This window comes from Ursus americanus, chromosome 24, assembly GCF_024610735.1.
Source record: "Ursus americanus isolate L20-20 chromosome 24, mUrsAme1.1.p, whole genome shotgun sequence".
NCBI lineage: Eukaryota > Metazoa > Chordata > Mammalia > Carnivora > Ursidae > Ursus > Ursus americanus.
Window position 1 is genome coordinate 18752384 of NC_142150.1, and position 17035 is coordinate 18769418.

Here is a 17035-nt window from a genome sequence, read left to right on the forward strand (position 1 = left end):
AATAATACACCAAAATGAATAAAAGTTTGGATACCAAAATGAAGATTTGTTCCAACTGATACCGTGCCTTCTGTATACAAAGGTCCTTGTTTCAAGTCCATTCCCCAGTGGTACAATACAGGACACAATTGCAGAACTGAAGTGCTTCTAACAGCCATTTTTCTTTCCTTCCTGAACGCCCAACTGTTGTGTCCACATAGTCACTGACTGAATTAACACAATATATCTTTTTTTTTTTTTTTACTGTAATCTTGGCCAATACTGAGACATATCAGGTTCACTTCCAGGAACTTGAACTGGAACTGACACACCAGGGGAAATGAGTCCTAGAAGTGGATGAAAGAAATAGCCATGTAGAAATTCCCTTCGAGAGACAAGCATGGAGTATGAATTTATAGGTTAAAAAAAAAAACCTCTAATCCTCTCTAATGTTCTAGCTGTAGTTTAAAAAATACGCAAACAGAAGCAGCACCTTCAGAAACCAGATAACATGTTTACACATATCTATTCAGTCCCAAGGCCTCCCACACAAAAGAGAAGAAAAAAAAAACCTTCCATTTGTTTGTGTGTTTGGAACTTTAGCAATACGACCATCTCTGGAAAGCCCATGTGGTACTTCTTCATTTGCCATGAAAGGCAGGGAGGAGCTGGGAGGATGAGAAGTCTTCTGACAACCCTCACCGCGCTGCTCGCTCGGGCCCTCGCGCCTGAGCTCTGGCTAATACCCTCTCCTCAGAAAACTTCCATTCTCAGGCCTCGTCTTCATATACAACTTCTGTGACCAAATTCAGGAAAAACAACTTCGCTTTTTGTCTACATGGTATCAAGTAACTAACTCGCTTGACTGAATTTCCCCCTTCCGATCAGTTTTCCCCAGAGAAGCAAGCAGCAAAGAGTTAAAATACACCAGCGCACAAGGCCAGGAGGTTCTTTGGAGGTTCACTTTGAGGGAAGGGAGGTCACCTGGCGAAAGAAGCTGTAAAGGCCACCTCTGCGTAGCCTGCAGGGAACGGCGGCTCACCTGTGGAAGTGGTGCCCGAGGTCCCCATCGGCTGACTGTTCATGTGTGTCTGCATATGTGGGGGGGTGTAGGTGTCGTAACTCCGCCCGTTCACCGAGGGGCTGGTGGGCAGCATGCAGGAGTACGAGGAGGTCTGGCTGGGGACTGGGGGCTGAGAGGAGAAAGGCAAACCAATGGTTATCGAGAAGCACATCCCACGGCCGCATCCCCAGGCTCTCTCCTCCCCAGGAACTGTGCCAACAAGTCGGATCAGTAAGATGCCCTCGTGGAAAGTACTGGAATTCCATATGACAGCTTGGCAATCGGGCCTCCAACCAGTCCTTCCATTGACCACAGCTAGAGTAAAGCTGCCTGAAAGTACTATCCGTTCAGACCACTGTCTACCTAGACAGTGGACACTATCCACAAAATTAATAGCGGTTTTGTCCATGTTCATCTTGGACCTCTGCCGGCATCATCAGAGAAGCTATAGCATGAAGACGTCCATTAAAGCACACCCCCTCTCTTGCAAATCCAATCTATTTGGGAATCTATTGAACCCCAAATCCTGTATCTCAAGTTTTGGGCGGAGACCTGTAGGAGGAGTTCTCTAGAAAGTCTCCTTCAGAGACCCTGGGAGCCTTTCACGGTTGGGCTCATGGGATTAACGTTTCTTTGAAGAGCAGCTCAGTAATGATCTCAACATTAAAATGGTGAGAAGTGTCAGTCAATATCTAGCCCCATCCTGAGAATTAGCTGTGACTTCCTCATAGATCTAAAAACCCAGATTGGGTTTTCCCCATAAAATTGGGTTGCTACCCTCTTAAGTGTTTGGACTGGCGGTATTGAGGAGTTAAACCTTTCTGCTAAGTGAATAAGAAATGCACAGAGCTGAGACAAAATCCCTCATGAGCTCCCATGGAGCTATGCCAGGGCAGCAAGACTGGGATGCATTAATAGAAACATATGCCAGGAATAAGGGAGGTAATAGCGCTACTCTGTTCTGCAAACTGCAGAAATGTTTAACATTTCAAGATTCACCTTCTCAGGAAGGGTGACCCATTAGAGAAGGTTCAGAGGAAGACACCTACCCTTGTAAAACGGTTGAAGATTTTGGTCAACAAGATGAATTGATGGGCAGACAGACAAGCAACACCCCAGCTCCAAAATTCAGAGAGTAAATTATTAATAAATTTTAATTTTCTTTATGCTTTATGAGCGTATGTATGTTTTGTTTTATATAAGTTGTATAACTTTTAAAAGTTGGTGTTTGAAATAAATTGGCCCCACACCAGTCTATAGGTGGAAACAACCTTAACAGAATAGTAGCACCTATGTAATTGCTTCTAAATATTTTCTCATATACAAATTTTGTTATCTTGGCAGAAATCTAGATGTGGCTATAATTTGCAAAACTAAACTAGACATTCAGCGGCCTTACTAAAGTCAGAGGATGACTGCTAACATCAGGTTCAAAGAGGCAAGCAGGCCTTGAGGGCCCTGCCAGAATTTCAGCTTGCATTTGTTTCTAATTCCCAAAATCACTTCCTCTAGGCAACCTGACTTCTGGAAAATTCCAAAGCAGTTGTAGTAATACCAACCAACGGGCTGTTAATCCCTTAAGATACATTAATTGCACTGTGGCTACCAATATCCAGATGCAATAAAAATCAACATGTGAATAAATTCCTCTGAAGGTGCTTATCTAGCTGCTCTTATTTTAGTCTCAAGACTGTAAAACATTTGCTTTGCTGTTATTTGGCGTTGAAATTCATCAAAAGACATTCAGGAATGAGTAAACAATCTATGCAACCCCAGCACTGTTTCCAGCAGGGGCTCAGGCTGGCCCATCTCACACCATCCAGCATCTTCCAAGTACTTCTGGCCCACCAGAAGACCAGTTTTTTTCCCATCAAGAATCCGTAGCTCCAAAGTTATAGGACACCCCGCCTGCCTTGCGCAACTTCCAGCAGCAAAGGCTCGTAGCCTAGTACAGGGCCTTGCACACGGAGGAAGCGATAACCATTCGCAGTGGAACCGAGAGTAAAGGCAGGCTGTTTTACCAAGTCAAGAACATCAACGCACCCGGGCGGCCAGCGTGCCACAAACACATTACGTAACTCACGGCAGCGATGTGCTAAATTTTTTAGCAAATACCTCTATTCTTTTTTTCATTGTAACATATAGAAAGAAAACTCACTGTTGCTCTGTATTAAAGTGTATCCCCTATGCAAATATAAATTTTATTTCTGATTCCTTTTTCCTTTCTCAGTAGTTCATCACATATACTCTAAATAATATCCAAAATGCGTACGCAGGTTATGTATTCATTAATATGAACACACTTATATAAACCTAAATTTATGTATACTAACCCCTTACTATCTAATAATGTGCCAGCATTATTTCCCCTTTCTGCTACCCCAACCACGACCCATCCCCACCCAACGTTATCGAGCTAACACTCTCTCTGGGCAAAAGGCAGATTAACCTGGTTTTTATGGTTTCTTTCAGAGCATGAAGCCATCAATCCCTCAATCCCACTAAAAGACTGGACTGACTGTTAAAATTTGACTGGTGAAGCCAATCACCGTAGCGAGAAAGGCTCCCCAGGGCGCACGCGTGGCCAGTGAGGTCCGCGGGCCCTGACCCCCTCTCACTTCTCGCAGGCGCGCTGACGCACGCCGCTGGCGGCCTCACTTACTTGCATAGGCAGGTTATTCGCCATGGTGAAGCTGGGCATGGGCGGCAGAGCGCTGTATGTGTTTGTGAGGGCTGTGTCTGTCCGGCCCAACATGGAGCCGGACGTGAAGGAGGAAACTGCAGGAGAAGGACACCACAGTCACGCTGAGAGTCAGAGCCAGGGCAAACAGGTTGAACGCATTCAGGAGGAGTATGAGTATGCAAATTACCAGGCGTGGTGGGTTGTGGGATCGGCTGGTAGACACTGGTGCTGAAACTACTGCTGATGGGGATGTGACTAGGTGTGTTGCTGGCCTGTCTTCTCTGGTTCCTCAGTTTTTCTTCTCTTCTCCATTTGGCCCTCCGATTAGAAAACCATACCTGGAAATCAGATGAAACAGGTCAGGCCTGTGCCTACCCCCAGCTCAACCTTCCCCCCCCCCCCCCCCCCGCGTCTCCACTGCTCCCCACCCCCAGGCCCTGTCCCCCAGGGGCAGCAAATCATCTAACAGACTGAACCTTTCACTGTTTATATAAATGCATGGTGTTCCTTAGAGGCACCTTCGTCTCCACAAAGGGCAAATGGTAGATGTCACAAAGTGGGGAACCACGTGGCCCCTGGGTACCTGTATTCTTGCTTCAGGTAGATCGATTTTGGCCGCTAGTCTTTCTCGGGCAAACACATCTGGATAATGGGTTCTCTCAAACTCTGAAAGAGTAAGTTGAGTTTTCCATGTTGGGCCAGAACTACACAAAATGTGTCAACCAAACCCTGGATCAAGCTGGTTCCTACCTCCCCACGTCTGTCACCTCCGAACACTTCCCTTAAAAATGCTACCACTACGGGTATGGACTGTCCTTGGAAGAGCTATGCCACCAGAACCAACTTAAATTTTCCTTAGAATAACACTCATTCACGGACACTTCTGTGGCCTGGGTTAGCCAAATTGTCATTTTTTTCTTTATGAGAAGTCAGACTCTGAGTCTTTGAATTACTGGTAAATGAAAAGAAGAAAGAAAACACACACACACTGAGAAGATGCCCGGGGGAGGAGGGGGAATACAGAAAGAAAAAGGAAACCTTTTCAGTCCTCTATGCAAAGGGCCCTGGCTAAATTTAGCTCTTTGTACTGAAGATGTGGCATTTAGTTTGATTTACTGCTTCTCTACTTTGAAAACCTCCATCACCTTTCTCCAGGGCCTCAATTTGCTCTTGGGTAAAGGATGTTCTGTTTCTCTGCAGTTTCCGCTTTAGCTGAAGTCGCATTTGGGCCTCATCTGAATCTTCTCCGTTGGAGCTGATGGAGTTGGTATTCTCTCCCCCTCCTTCCTGTTGCTGGCAGCCATCTGGAACAAAAAGAATAAGACAGTAAGAGAAATCTGGAATAACTTGGAGCCTCCAAAATCTGGAATGACTTGGAGCCTGGGTATAGCCATAAACTCCAAGAACAGGACATTCTGACAGTCTCACCAAGACATTCCCTAGGTCACTAAGTGTCAGCCTTCTCCTAATAAAAGACATTAGTGACATACGTTATCTTTCTTTCTCTTCTTTTTTTTAATCAAGTTTTTCTCTTTTTACCTGTTTCTGTGAAGAAGAGCCTGTACCATATAGACATTACAGAGTAGCGTGTCTTTGAATAACGAAACAAGCGCTGAGGCTTTCAATTGAAATGGTCCCTGATAACTAACCTTGAGTCCCAAATGCCTCGCTCAGTTCCCTTTCCTTACAGAATTTATTTACCTATAGCTCTGTTGGGAAAATAGAAGAGTGACGTTCAAGATTTCAGCTGATCTATAATCAGTAATTCCTATCTAATCAATTAGATGTTGATAGGTTTGTAGAAAATGCTATTAAGAAACCAAACCAAGCTTGTAATCTTTTTAAAAAAATATTTATCTAGTTTTTATTTGAATTCTGCACAGTCAATTTCATTTTAAAGGTTGTGAATTTAGAAATGCTCGCATTGTTCTGCAGTTTTATTCAACTATTGTGTGAGTGTGCTTTGCCTTGACACCTATTACGAGCACAGCTATAATTATATCATCACCAAGAACAGGCTATAATTGCTGAAAATGGAATTTTATATTTAGATAAAAGGACTGTCCATTCTTTGTAATGTGTTGCACCAGAGAAAAGTAAGATTTCTTTTAAATTTTTAACGTGTAATTTTAAAAAAGAAATAGCGAGTTCACTAACTAGCTGAATATGCTATGCTGCAGCTGAATCCTTGGCATAGCATTTAAGTGGTACATTTTTAATTAGGGCATTTCCACCACTTTTAATGTAATTTCTATCATTAAACAGGGGAAAGTTTTATTGTTTTCCCTTGCTGCTTGGAGGGCAAGATGTACACTTGGGCTAGCTGTATCTTGCCTTGCCTCTTGCTCCTGAGGCCGCAGTCTTTCTGAAGGGAGGACTCAGCCCTCACTGGGCCTCCAGGGCCACTGCAAACTGGGTCCTGGGTCTTGGGTCCAGAGGCTCCCAAGAGATACCAACAGGGGCTGCCCCACCATCCTACAAATTTGGCCCGTGGGGGGGGGAGGGGCCTCTAGGGACGCCTTGGTGGGAATCGACTTGGCCAGGAATATCATTTATAACCAGGAGACAATAGGCAGCGTCTTCAAAGAGTTCAGGGAATTGTGACAGGATCTAGTGGGATCTTTTCAGGAACTTTGAAATGTTTTAAAACCCCAACTTTCTCCCCCATTTAAACAGGCGGATTCATCGGCACTGGCCACCATATGGGCCCTTGGAGATCTATTGAGATGACCACCAACACTTGAATAGCTAGGGGCTGCTTTTCAGCGCTGCACAATGCCCCGCGAGTAAGGGAAACTATTAAACTCCTGGGGCAGGAGCGTTGGCAAACTTTCGTGGGCAGAATTTTGAGGCCACAATGAGCTTGGACAACAAAAGGATTCTCTTGAGGCGTGCAGCGGGCCACATTGTGTTACAAGAAGCCCAGTCAACAGACTTTTCAGTGAAGTGTGTTAACCCCTCTGCTCTGCTATCATTAATCACTGTCCGAAGAGCGGGCGCCTCAATGCTATTTAGGGGGCTTGGCTGGGGGGATGGAGGGTGGATGGGGGGCCAGAGCAGGGGGTAGGGGGAGGCAGAGAAAGTGGATGGGGACCAGGCAGGCTTGTGTGGGAGGGGCGGATGGGGAAGGCTGGGAGGTTGGAGACCAGGTCTGGGGTGGAGGAGGGAAACAGAGAGGGAGGATGGGGGCCGAGGGGGCAGTATGGAGAGGAGGAGGAAGGGGGCAGAAAAAGATGGAGGAAGAAAGGAGGCTTCAAAGAGACAGAGACCAGAGAGGTATAGGAAGGACAGAAAAAAATGCTGAGGGAAAAAAGAGGCAAGAGGGTCTAAGGAGACAGGGAGAGAAAGGAGAAAAGGAAGACAAGGGAGAGACAGTTACTAAATAGACCGGCTCTACTTTGGGTCCTCTTGCAGTACTTGGGGGGGGGGGGGCAGGAGAGGGCTACTTAGCTGAGCGAGACGCTGGACTCGTGTGTGGGCACAAGTGTCTGTACTAATTTACTGCCCCAAGTTTCCAGGTGACTTTCCAAAGTGAAAAGAAAGAACCCCCCCCCCCCTTATTTTCAGATTCAGTGAATGGGGAAGACTTTAGAAACAGCCCTTTTTGGCCAGTTAACTAGAAAATAGGCTTGTGGGTTATTTCTTTTGGAAAACACAAAAATCTCCCACCATCCGACGTTTAGGGACTGGGGCGCTGCAGAGAAGGCAATCCTATCCCGCCCAGGTGGTCACCGTGCCTGCCGGGTCACTCATGTCTACCCCAGTGCTTTTTCTGGCATATTTGATCTCAGCAATTAAAGCTGCCCAGGTTTCCCTCAGAAGACCCCCACAGATAGCATTCTCTACTCTCCTTTGCTTCTCTGACATTTTCCTAATTTTAAAACTTGGAGATTTGCACGCTCCCCCCCCCCCCCCCCCGTCTCTGTCTCCCTGCCTCTCTCACACACAAACGCAGGCGTGGCTCTCACTTGAGAACTGACATTTAAGGGGTAGGGGAAGTCAATGGGGATAGACAGCCCTTTTGGGGGGGTGGGGAGGCGGAATTAGAGGCCGGTTAGGAGAAACCCGTGGCTGCAGGATCCCTCCACGACCCCACCGAGCGGGCGTGCCCCGCTGAAAGTTTGTTCGCTACTCTCAAAGTAGCGACTGTTCGCAGCCAGGCGCTGAAGGAGAGGTCGCTCTTAGATTGGGCGCCCTTTTTTTTCCTTTAGTGGATTTACCTTCCACTCTTAAAGCTTTTAACAAAATAAAACTAAAAGTTGGATCTCGAATTCTCCATATGATAAACCTAAGTGGCAGACAATTAAGATATCTTCTTTAAAAGGCGCCCCCTCGGAGCGCGCAAAGAAGGGGCCTCCAATGGGCGCCTTCCACCTTCCAGCCTAATCCGTGAGAAGGCGAGTGAAAGCGCCTCCCATTATCCCGGCCCCAGGACCATCTGACGCTGGGGATAGGATTTGTTTCCTGGAAGAAGGAGAGGAGAAAAAAAAAAAAAAAAAAGACGCTGGGAAATAAAATCATTCCTTAGGTTCTTAGTGTCTTAATCAGTGAGGCGGAAAACAAGCAAGAAAAGATAGCAACCCGGTTGCGGCACCTTTTCAGCTCTGGAGCTCGGATCAAAACATTGTAGCATCTGTTGAAAAGAGACTGACTAAATCCTATAGAGGGCCTGGGTATTATGGGGGTGGGGGTGGGGGCAGGAGGTAAGAAAACGTGTCTCCGTGATCCCTAAAACCACCAAATCGCGGGAGAATTGGGGCTGGATAGAGTTGTCTCTTGTTGTTGTCAGCGCACGTCGTCACGATTTTAGTCACCGCCGCATGGCGTTGATCAGATGGAAACCATATTTGTCTCCCTCTGAGACCTAACCTCGCCTTATGCTTTCGGAGTAATGGACTCTTTAAAACCCCGAAACGGCTTCCCGGGCCGGGAGAGGGGGCCAAGGAGGGAGGGGGCCTTCTTAGCCCCGAGAGGTCTGAGGATTCCCAGGGCGCGTCGGCCGCAGCCCGCCCCCCGCGCCCCGCGCCCCCACGCCCGCGACCCCGCCCGGGGCCAGACGCGTCCTCCCCCCTCAGCGGGCGCGGCGGTCGGGCCCGCGGTCGCCGCAGCCGAGTGGGTTTCGTGCGGGGGCGGAGGGGGAACTGGCAGTTGGTGAGTCAGAATTCTCTTGCAATTCGGCGCCGAAAAGTTAAAAGCTCCTGAATTAGCGCCACCTCCCGCCGCAACCATCACCACAGGGTCCTTGCGTGAGGCTCTCGCTTCCCGCCCTCGAGCTTCCCGGGACCAAAAGCTGCCCTAATCGGGCGCCACCTCTGGTGGAAACAGAGGGGCTGGCAAAACTGCTGCCCTGGGCTTCTGTCCCGGCTCTGGGAAGCAGGACGGCGGACGTCCTCTAGGCCCCACGCTAACGTGAGCCCTGGCACCGACGGGCTGCAGGCTCTGGGCTCAGCCCTCCCAGACCCGGCCACTGCGCCCCGCGCCCTCCCCAAGAGTTCTCGGACCCTGGGGCCAGACTCGGCGGGGGAGGGGTCACCAGGACCTCAGGTTCCTGGGGGTTGGGGGACGGGCGCTGGGGAATGCCAAGTTCGGGTGTCTCTTGGGTGTGTCCAGTGTGTGCACGTGGGAATCCCGCCGTTTCAGAGGTCAGGTGAGGGTGTGGTCGTCTACACTCAGCCCTGTCACTCCCTGTCATCGGAGGCGGCAGTGGGCCTGGGCCTGCGGCCTGAGCCGAGGCAGCGCCTCCTCGGGTGTGCCCGCCGCGCCCCGGGAGGCCGTGGGGTCGGGGGCCGGCTCGGAGGAGCTGGCCAGCGGGGTCGCCCCGGGGAGCCCGGGCGCAGCGCATCAGGAGGCCTCCGCCGGCCCGGCGGCCGCGCTGGGAAACACAGAGCGAGCGCTTTGCTCCCTATCTTCCCAGTGTCCGTCCTATATTGTTTTCTGCTCTTAAAACTGACATGTCTAATTGGCAATTGGTGCCGAATCGTGTCCAGAGGTCTCTTGTGGAACATTTCTACAGCTGTCTCCTTCAACTAGACGCTTATTCATGTCGCCTTAATGAGAAACAAAACGTTCTCTAATGAGCAATTACAGAGCGACAGGATTGTTCCCATAACAAATTCTTGCGAGTGACAGAAGCATCCTTTGTACCAGATATTTCGCATACTGTTACCGATTTTCCCTTCTCTACCCCGGCTCCGTGGAGGCGCGGGGCACCCGGAGCGGGTCCGGGCGCGCACTGCCGCGCGGGCAGCCCCGTCAGCGTCCCCGCGCCGCCGCCCCCGGCCCGGAGCCCCCAGGCTCCGTCGTGCTCCGGGGAGTGAGACGCCACGTCCCATTATCCCGCATATTATCTCCTTGTCACAAGGACAACAAATACCGATTAATCTTCGGAGTAAACTGTTTCCTATTCTTGACCAAGCTACCTCGGGGTGTGTAGGGGAGGGGAAAGCCAACCGGCCCCACCCCACCCCCATCTGCTCCCCTTCCTCCATTCCTTCTCACAGATCCTGCGACCGTCCAGATTCCTTCTCTCCTCCCAGCCCCCCGAGCCAGCGGCTCCGGACACCCCGCAGGCCGGCCCACAGTATCCTCACCCCACCCTTCTGTGCAGTCGCCACCCACAGAGGGTGAGAACTGGGGGTCCAGAGAAGCGGAGGAAATCCGACCAGAGATGATGGGGTTGTTTGAGCTGGGAGCCCACCACTTCCAATGGCCTATCCTGTACTCCGCCCTGCATCGCGCTGCTCGCCCTTTCATATGCACCCTACTCATAGTCACATAATTTGTCAATTACGGCAAAAAGCAAAACGATACAATTATGTTTAGCTCGCAGTCTGTCAGTGTGTTAACTTGTCACACTTCTACAGCAAGGGGGCTCTCCGTGCATTTTAATGGCAAATTTGAATAGGGCACCACACAGCTAACTCTTAAACACACACATATTCCTGCCCATAACATAACACGCACACACACCAGCCACATTCTTACTACTCCTGCCATCCATGACCCTCAAATTCGAAGGCCAATGAGATAGTTCAACAAACAACTACCCTTATACAGGGCAAGTCAGTGTGTCCCAAGTCTTTAAAGAGTCTCTCCATGACATTCTTCCAGCACAGAAGTGAAGAGAGGGGAGAAGTTGGGGGAGAAGATGGGCAAGTGGCTGCCTATATGCAGAGTTTTGAGGGTGGGTCCTCGGGTTTTTACCTTGCGTAGGTTGCCCTGGCACAGAAGTCCCCGGATACCAACCCGGGCGGGTGCCCCAGCTTCCGGTCTGCCCGTTCAACATCCTTAGCTTATCATACATGCCGTCTGCACCCATCTGTTGCTTTTCGCTAGCCAGGTTGCGAAGAACTCTGTTTATTGATGACACCTGCAAATCAAACCAAAATCAAACCAAATGGTAGCGTCTCCCGAAGACAGTTGCCCTATCTTCAGTCCCCATCTCAGCACACCCACTCTCTTAAAGAACTACCTTTAACACGTTAAAAACAACAACACACAACCAGACAGACAAACTCCCAGCCATCCTGGGACAGAGGGTGGATTTGCAGAGACATTGTGGACAGAATGACAGCCATCACTTTGGGCGTGGCAACTGAGTTGGGCAGAGAACTCGGGATGGAGAGAGCATTTCCTGCACGGCTGCTGGATGTCTGTGGTGACCTCATCTTTGTTAAAAGACTTCCTCAAAAAAGACTATGACTTGGTTTAGAGCTTTCTTTCACTTTGTTTCGTATTAGGGCAGAAGTGGATGTTTGACACCTGAAGGGAGGTTCAGGCAGTCTGAGCTGGAGGAGGTTAGAATTTGGTATTCATTTTCATTTTCCTTCTTGATTCAAGTGCCTTTCCTGAGTGCCTCCACCCTCCACTTTGCAGCATGCAAATAAGGTGAACAGCTCCCCAAACTTGACTCCCATTTTCCAGAAGATCAAAAAAAGGTCAGTGTCCTCCTCTCAACACCCCCAGATACAGAGGTGACATAAGTGGAGCGGGGAGGAGACAGGGGCAGAGTGACACTGGTAGGGAGGAGGAGGGTAGGCAGGTGAAGAGAGGGATGGTAGAGAGGAAAGAGCATGGGGCTGAGGGCAGGGAGGGGAATGTTCTTGGTGAACTTACACTTGGTATGTTATCGTTGGTACAGACCCCCTCGGACAGTAATCTGTCTCGGATTTCCCAAGCAAAGATGGACGGGCACTCCCGCTTATACTGGGCTATTTTGCTTACAACTTCTGGAGTCGCTACTCTCGGTTTACTACCACCGATTGCCCTGGGTCTGATGGAGCCAGTCTCGTAATACCTGCCCAGAATTTTACTCACACATCCGTTGGACACCTGCATAGGGGAAGTGGACAGAAAACCACATTATTAATAATTTCAAGACAAAAATAAAATTGTTTAAGTATGCATTAAACAATGACAAGCTTACGTTTTGATTGTCCAGCACTTGGACTTTTGCATCTGCATGGGTCTATAACACAAAAATATACCTTCAATGGTATGAGAACTTACTGTAGAGAGCTTTTTTTCTTAAAATTACATTTGTAGCCCTAAAAACTACAAATATGATGATACTTTCAAACAGTTTGAACTAAAAAAATTAATTTAAAAGTTTTTTTAAAAAAAACTGTTTTCTTAAACATTGCCTGAAGAGGCATCAAAACGAAGTCAGATTTATTTTTTTTGTGCTGACCTTGCTTAAAGTGGTGTTATATTTTAATGAGCAAAGGAGGAAAATAAACTAATGTTTTACTTATTTTCCTTTAAAAAAAATATGCCCAGTTGAATAAATATGAGTTAGGTAGGAAAGTAAATAGCATTTGCCTTTTAAAATCAATATTCTTCTTGGTTATCAAGAATGCAAACAAATATCTCAAAATCTGAGGTGAGCATGGAATGAGGGAGAAGGAAATGAAATTATGCTGGTTTATGCAATTCAGCTTATTATAGTTCATAAACTGTTACCACAATTAATGTTTTTACCAAATGAAAAGAGAAAGGTGCTTTTTTTTTTTTAATTCACACACACGTTGTTTGTTTTTTTTTTTCTTAAGCAGATGAGTTATCTTATGTGACTGACCCAGGTTGAAAGAGGTAGGGAAGGATGTTGGAAGGAAAGGGGAAAGCGGGGATGGCAGGGGAGTGGAGTAGGGACTGGGGTGGGGTGGGTGAGGGGGGTCCATAATTAGCAGCGTTTACAGTAAGAAATGAAGAGAGGGCGTTGAGAGTGGAGGGCCGCGGGGGCGGCGAGTGGGGCGGCGCCGGGAGGATCACCTGCAGAATTCGGGAAATGTCGCACGGCCGGGCCCCGCTGTGAGCTAGCTCTACGATCTTCTGCCGGGTGGAGTCCGGCAGTGGCCGCCCGTTGACAAAGACACCACCGAGCTGATTCACTCCGCTGTGACCTGAGGAAAAGGGAGAGGAGAGCAGAGCAGAGCAGAGCAAGGAGGAGAGGAGAGGAAGAGGAGTAAAGAGAAAGAGGAGGAGGAAGAGGAAGGAGAAGGAGAGGAAGAGAAGACAAGCACAATGCATCCTCAGCTCCCTGCCAACCCATGCCAACCTCAGCAATCGGGTCCCTGCTATCGATCAAAAACGACAATGGGACCACGCAGCCATGCGGGGCATCAGGCAGCCCAGCCCAACACAGCCGTGCTCCTGCCCACCGGGCTGAGAAGCACCACACAGACACATGCCAATGAGTAAGAAAGAACACACGCGCCTCACTCCCGCTATCACTGCCGCAGTGCCCCAGCCCACTTGCCCCTCTCCATAAACATCCCAGCCAGCCTCTGAACCCACAAGGTGCAAACACTCTTGCAAAAAATATCCTCCCAAAAATCCCCTCTGAATGTCACGGCAAAACATGGGTTCTACAGACCCCACACTCAATCTCCAAGGTCCCTGCATTGTTGGAACTGTGAGAGCAAATCCGACAGCTCTTCAGTGTTCCCTTGGACTCCAGAGTCCAGAAACGTTTGCCGTCACACTCCAAACTTTGGTGAAGGCACAAACACCAGAGTTGGAAAAAAAAAAAATGACGGGTATATATATTATGTTACATTACATACATATATGAAGAGATGGGAAGGAAGTAGAAAAGAACCAGAGCTGCAAATCTGTGGCTGGCGAACCCCAACCTGAGCATCCAGTGCAGCCGTGAGGGTCAGAGCCCCAGATCGGCTCCAAACACAAAGTGGTCCTGCTTGCAGCAATGGGGCCGAGAGCCTAGAGTCCATTCGCACCGGCCACAGCTCGCTTTACTTCCGCTGCTGAACTCGGCCTTCCACACAACCAAGCACAGATATTAGCAAAAAGCGAAAAGAAAAAGAAAGGAGCACACCACGGTGTCTTCTACCCCTCCTTTATCTTGTTATTCTCACAACCTCACCCCCATTGTCTGATCTTAGAGAATAGAGAAAGGGAGTTAGCACCTCTCTGTAGCCCCCTCCCCAGCAACCACAGGCACACAAATAAAACCAATTGCCAATTTCCACTTCCTTAAAAATCTCCAACCTGCAGCCCCGACTCTAGAGAGCAGCCCTTCCAGGAGAAGACGTGGCTCCCTGCTCAGCTCCCTGCTCTCTCCTCCTCTTCTCTCTTCTTGGAGCCTCTGATAAATTGACTCCAGGAGCCTGAGCTTCTTAGCAATAAATAAGCTCCAAATATAGAAGAGGGGGGAAAATATGATGAGCCTCTCTGACATTTGTCTTTAAAATAAAACTAGCTGCACGTCAAGTTTGAGCTTAATTTCTGGAAATAGGCGGAAGTCGCTCCGGATCATGCATGGAAGGCTAATTGAAAAGATCAGTCGGGGCGCTTGTGGCAGCCTTGTCACTTTGTGACAGTGCTCCGCTCCGGGAAATTGCATCGTCACGACAAACGGGACCGTGATAAAACGACCCTTTCCGTCCCTATTTGTAGATCACTCAGACGAGATTGAACTGCACTCGTTTCCCCTTCGAGGGGAGCCGAGTTTTCAGGGTAGCCGAAGGCTTGGGGTGGAGGGGGGGCCCTCACCGACAGGGGCGGGGGCAGAGCCTCAACTCGATGAGAAGTGACAGGCGTTTGGGGGATCTGGGCTCCGGCCGGGCCCAGCGCGAGCGGGGACATCTCGGGGACACCGCTTCTCCAACAGAGCGAGGCCTAGTCCCCGCTTCCGGTTTCTCCTAAATTCCCTTTATTGCCTTCCTTTGCCTCACAAGACCCATCCACTGCTCCAGCTGCGGAGCCTGCCCTTTGGGCAAAGGGAGCCTTCCGGGAAAGAGAAAGGCCAACCTAGAGAGAGACCGAGACTTTCCAAAGTTCACGCGCAAGCCTGGGCGATTCCCAATCTATGAATGCCAAGGGGTGTGAGGCCGCCTAATCCGAGACTTCCCTCCTTCTCCCCCCACTGCAAAAAATAACGTGCCCGCCACCTCTGCGGCGACTGTCGGCGGGTGCTCGCCCAGGAGACGCCAGGGCCAGGTTGCCTCTGCCAGCATCGAAAAGGCTGCGAGGAAGCGCAGCTCGAAGTTCCCCTTCAGAGGTTAAGCCTCAATCATTTTGTCCCTTCCCTAGGGACGGCTGGCGCTCTCGCCCAGTGGCGATGATTATGCGCCTAGAATTCGACCGCGAAGCATCTAATAGGAAAACATATGGTGTCAATTTGGATGCTCTGCGCCTCGCGCACACCCGGGAGCGAGCGGCACAAAGCCCTGCAGGCCGGCCCGCGACCCCGCGCCCCTCGGGGCCTGCCAGCCAGGCCGCAGTGGCAAACGCTCAGCGCTGCGCGCCCCGGGCCGGGACCTGCCCGAGAGCCTATGGCTGGGGAGTCTGAGCTGCAGGGGGAGAACCCAGCAGCCAGGGGAGGTGGGCAGAAGCCTTTGCCTCGCCAAGGAGGGTCCCTCCCGGGCCTGGCAGGTTCTGCACAACTAACCCGCCTTTAAAGCTCGCCACGTTTGAGGCCCCTGGTGCGCTTCGCGCCGCGGAAGCACCTGGGGCAGCTAGCGCTTCCAGGACAGATGGATCGGGCATTGGAGACACTCCGAAGTCTGCAGTTCGGCAAGGGAAGGTTGCTAGAAGACAGGCCTTTCCACACTCCTACCACAGCTGAACCCTTAAACCGCGTCCAGACTGCACCTCGCAACCCAGGCCTAGTTTCACTGGGTCTCCAGGCTCCCAGGCCCAAGCTCCAGACTAGCCCTGCCACACAGCAGCAGCCACGGACTGAGCAGGAAGGTGGGCTGGGGCCGAGCGGCCTGGGCAGGAAGAGGATGGGGGGCACAGGAGCCGGGAAATCAAAGGCACTGCTGGCCTCCAAAGATCAGAACCTGCACAGTTGCGGCTACCGGGACAGGGCTTCTCCAGCTCCAAGGCTCTACACCCGCTCTCTTCCAAGACCCAGAAACCCGCTCTGGCCACTAACAGCCCCAGGGGTCCAGTTTACCACCTCTCCCCCACCCCCCACGGCAGGCCAGGGTGCCCCGCTCCCTTTGCCTTCAAGACCCAAAGCTGGGGTGGGGAGGGGAGGAGCTGTCCTGAGAGTGACTGGGGAGGGGAGCCCCCCACCCCACCCTGCCCGGATGGTGGAGACATTCAGTCTTGGCTAAACCCGAAGGGGCCTCCTTCTCGCGCAGCTAGGAGAAGCCTCCGCCCCGCCCTGTTCAGCCCAGCCTCTCTCTCTGGGGTCAGAGCCCGGGCAGGGGCGGGGAGGGGGTGTGAGTTACAGGATTTGGGGGGGATGGGGTTTCTCTACCTCAGCTTCAGCAAACTCTAGCGGGCTGTTCTGAAGGGCCCAGCCCCTGTTCTTCCAGGAGCGAGAACAGCAGAGCAAACGTCCTCCCCTCTCGGGTTGCCGAGAGCGAAGGGGGGCGCAGCTGCTTCAGGTCCCCGGGCCTCTTCGCTCGCACCAGACGGCCTGGCCAGCGTGGACAACGCGACCCTCTGCGCCCTCCGCTGACCTGCCGGCCCGCATGTCCCCAGCCCGAAGTCTGAGAAAGACCAGAGGCACTTACTGTTCTGCATGCTGGCACTGGCTGGGGGCCCTGGGATCCCACGGGGTTCCGATATGGGGCTCTGTTAGCAAGAATATAGGCATTAATCCTGGGCCCATGCCAGGTAGGCCTACCTCCCAACAGACGATGACCCGGAGCCAGGACAGGAGAATGCCCCTTTTTGAGGAAATGAGCCAATCACTTGGGGCCGTATGAGGGGCATCCACCTGTGCCCTCCAGTGCATGAAAATCTACCCTTTGGGCTACAAATAAAATACTCCAATACTCCTGTTTCCCCCACACCCCTTAGTAGTTCACTCTTGAATCAGGAGAAATGACCCA

At 50.7% G+C, this 17035-nt stretch overlaps 1 protein-coding gene across 2 annotated transcripts; it reads right to left on the reverse strand.

The window, feature by feature from the left end:
- Window positions 1-16772, reverse strand: PAX6 (paired box 6). 2 transcript variants are annotated; one of them, XM_045808667.2, is made up of 11 exons: window positions 16715-16772; window positions 12921-13126; window positions 12151-12192; window positions 11841-12056; window positions 10929-11094; window positions 4871-5029; window positions 4309-4391; window positions 3913-4063; window positions 3705-3820; window positions 1022-1172; window positions 1-326 (listed from the first exon to the last, which is right to left on the reverse strand). In XM_045808667.2, exons 1-11 carry the CDS (start codon window positions 16722-16724, stop codon window positions 241-243), a joined length of 1386 nt encoding a protein of 461 aa, XP_045664623.1. In that variant the 5' UTR covers window positions 16725-16772; the 3' UTR covers window positions 1-240. The 2 variants fall into 2 exon arrangements, with proteins under 2 accessions (XP_045664623.1, XP_045664626.1); XM_045808670.2 differs by lacking the exon at window positions 12151-12192 and having other exon boundaries at window positions 12996-13126.
- Window positions 16773-17035: the final 263 nt, after the last annotated feature.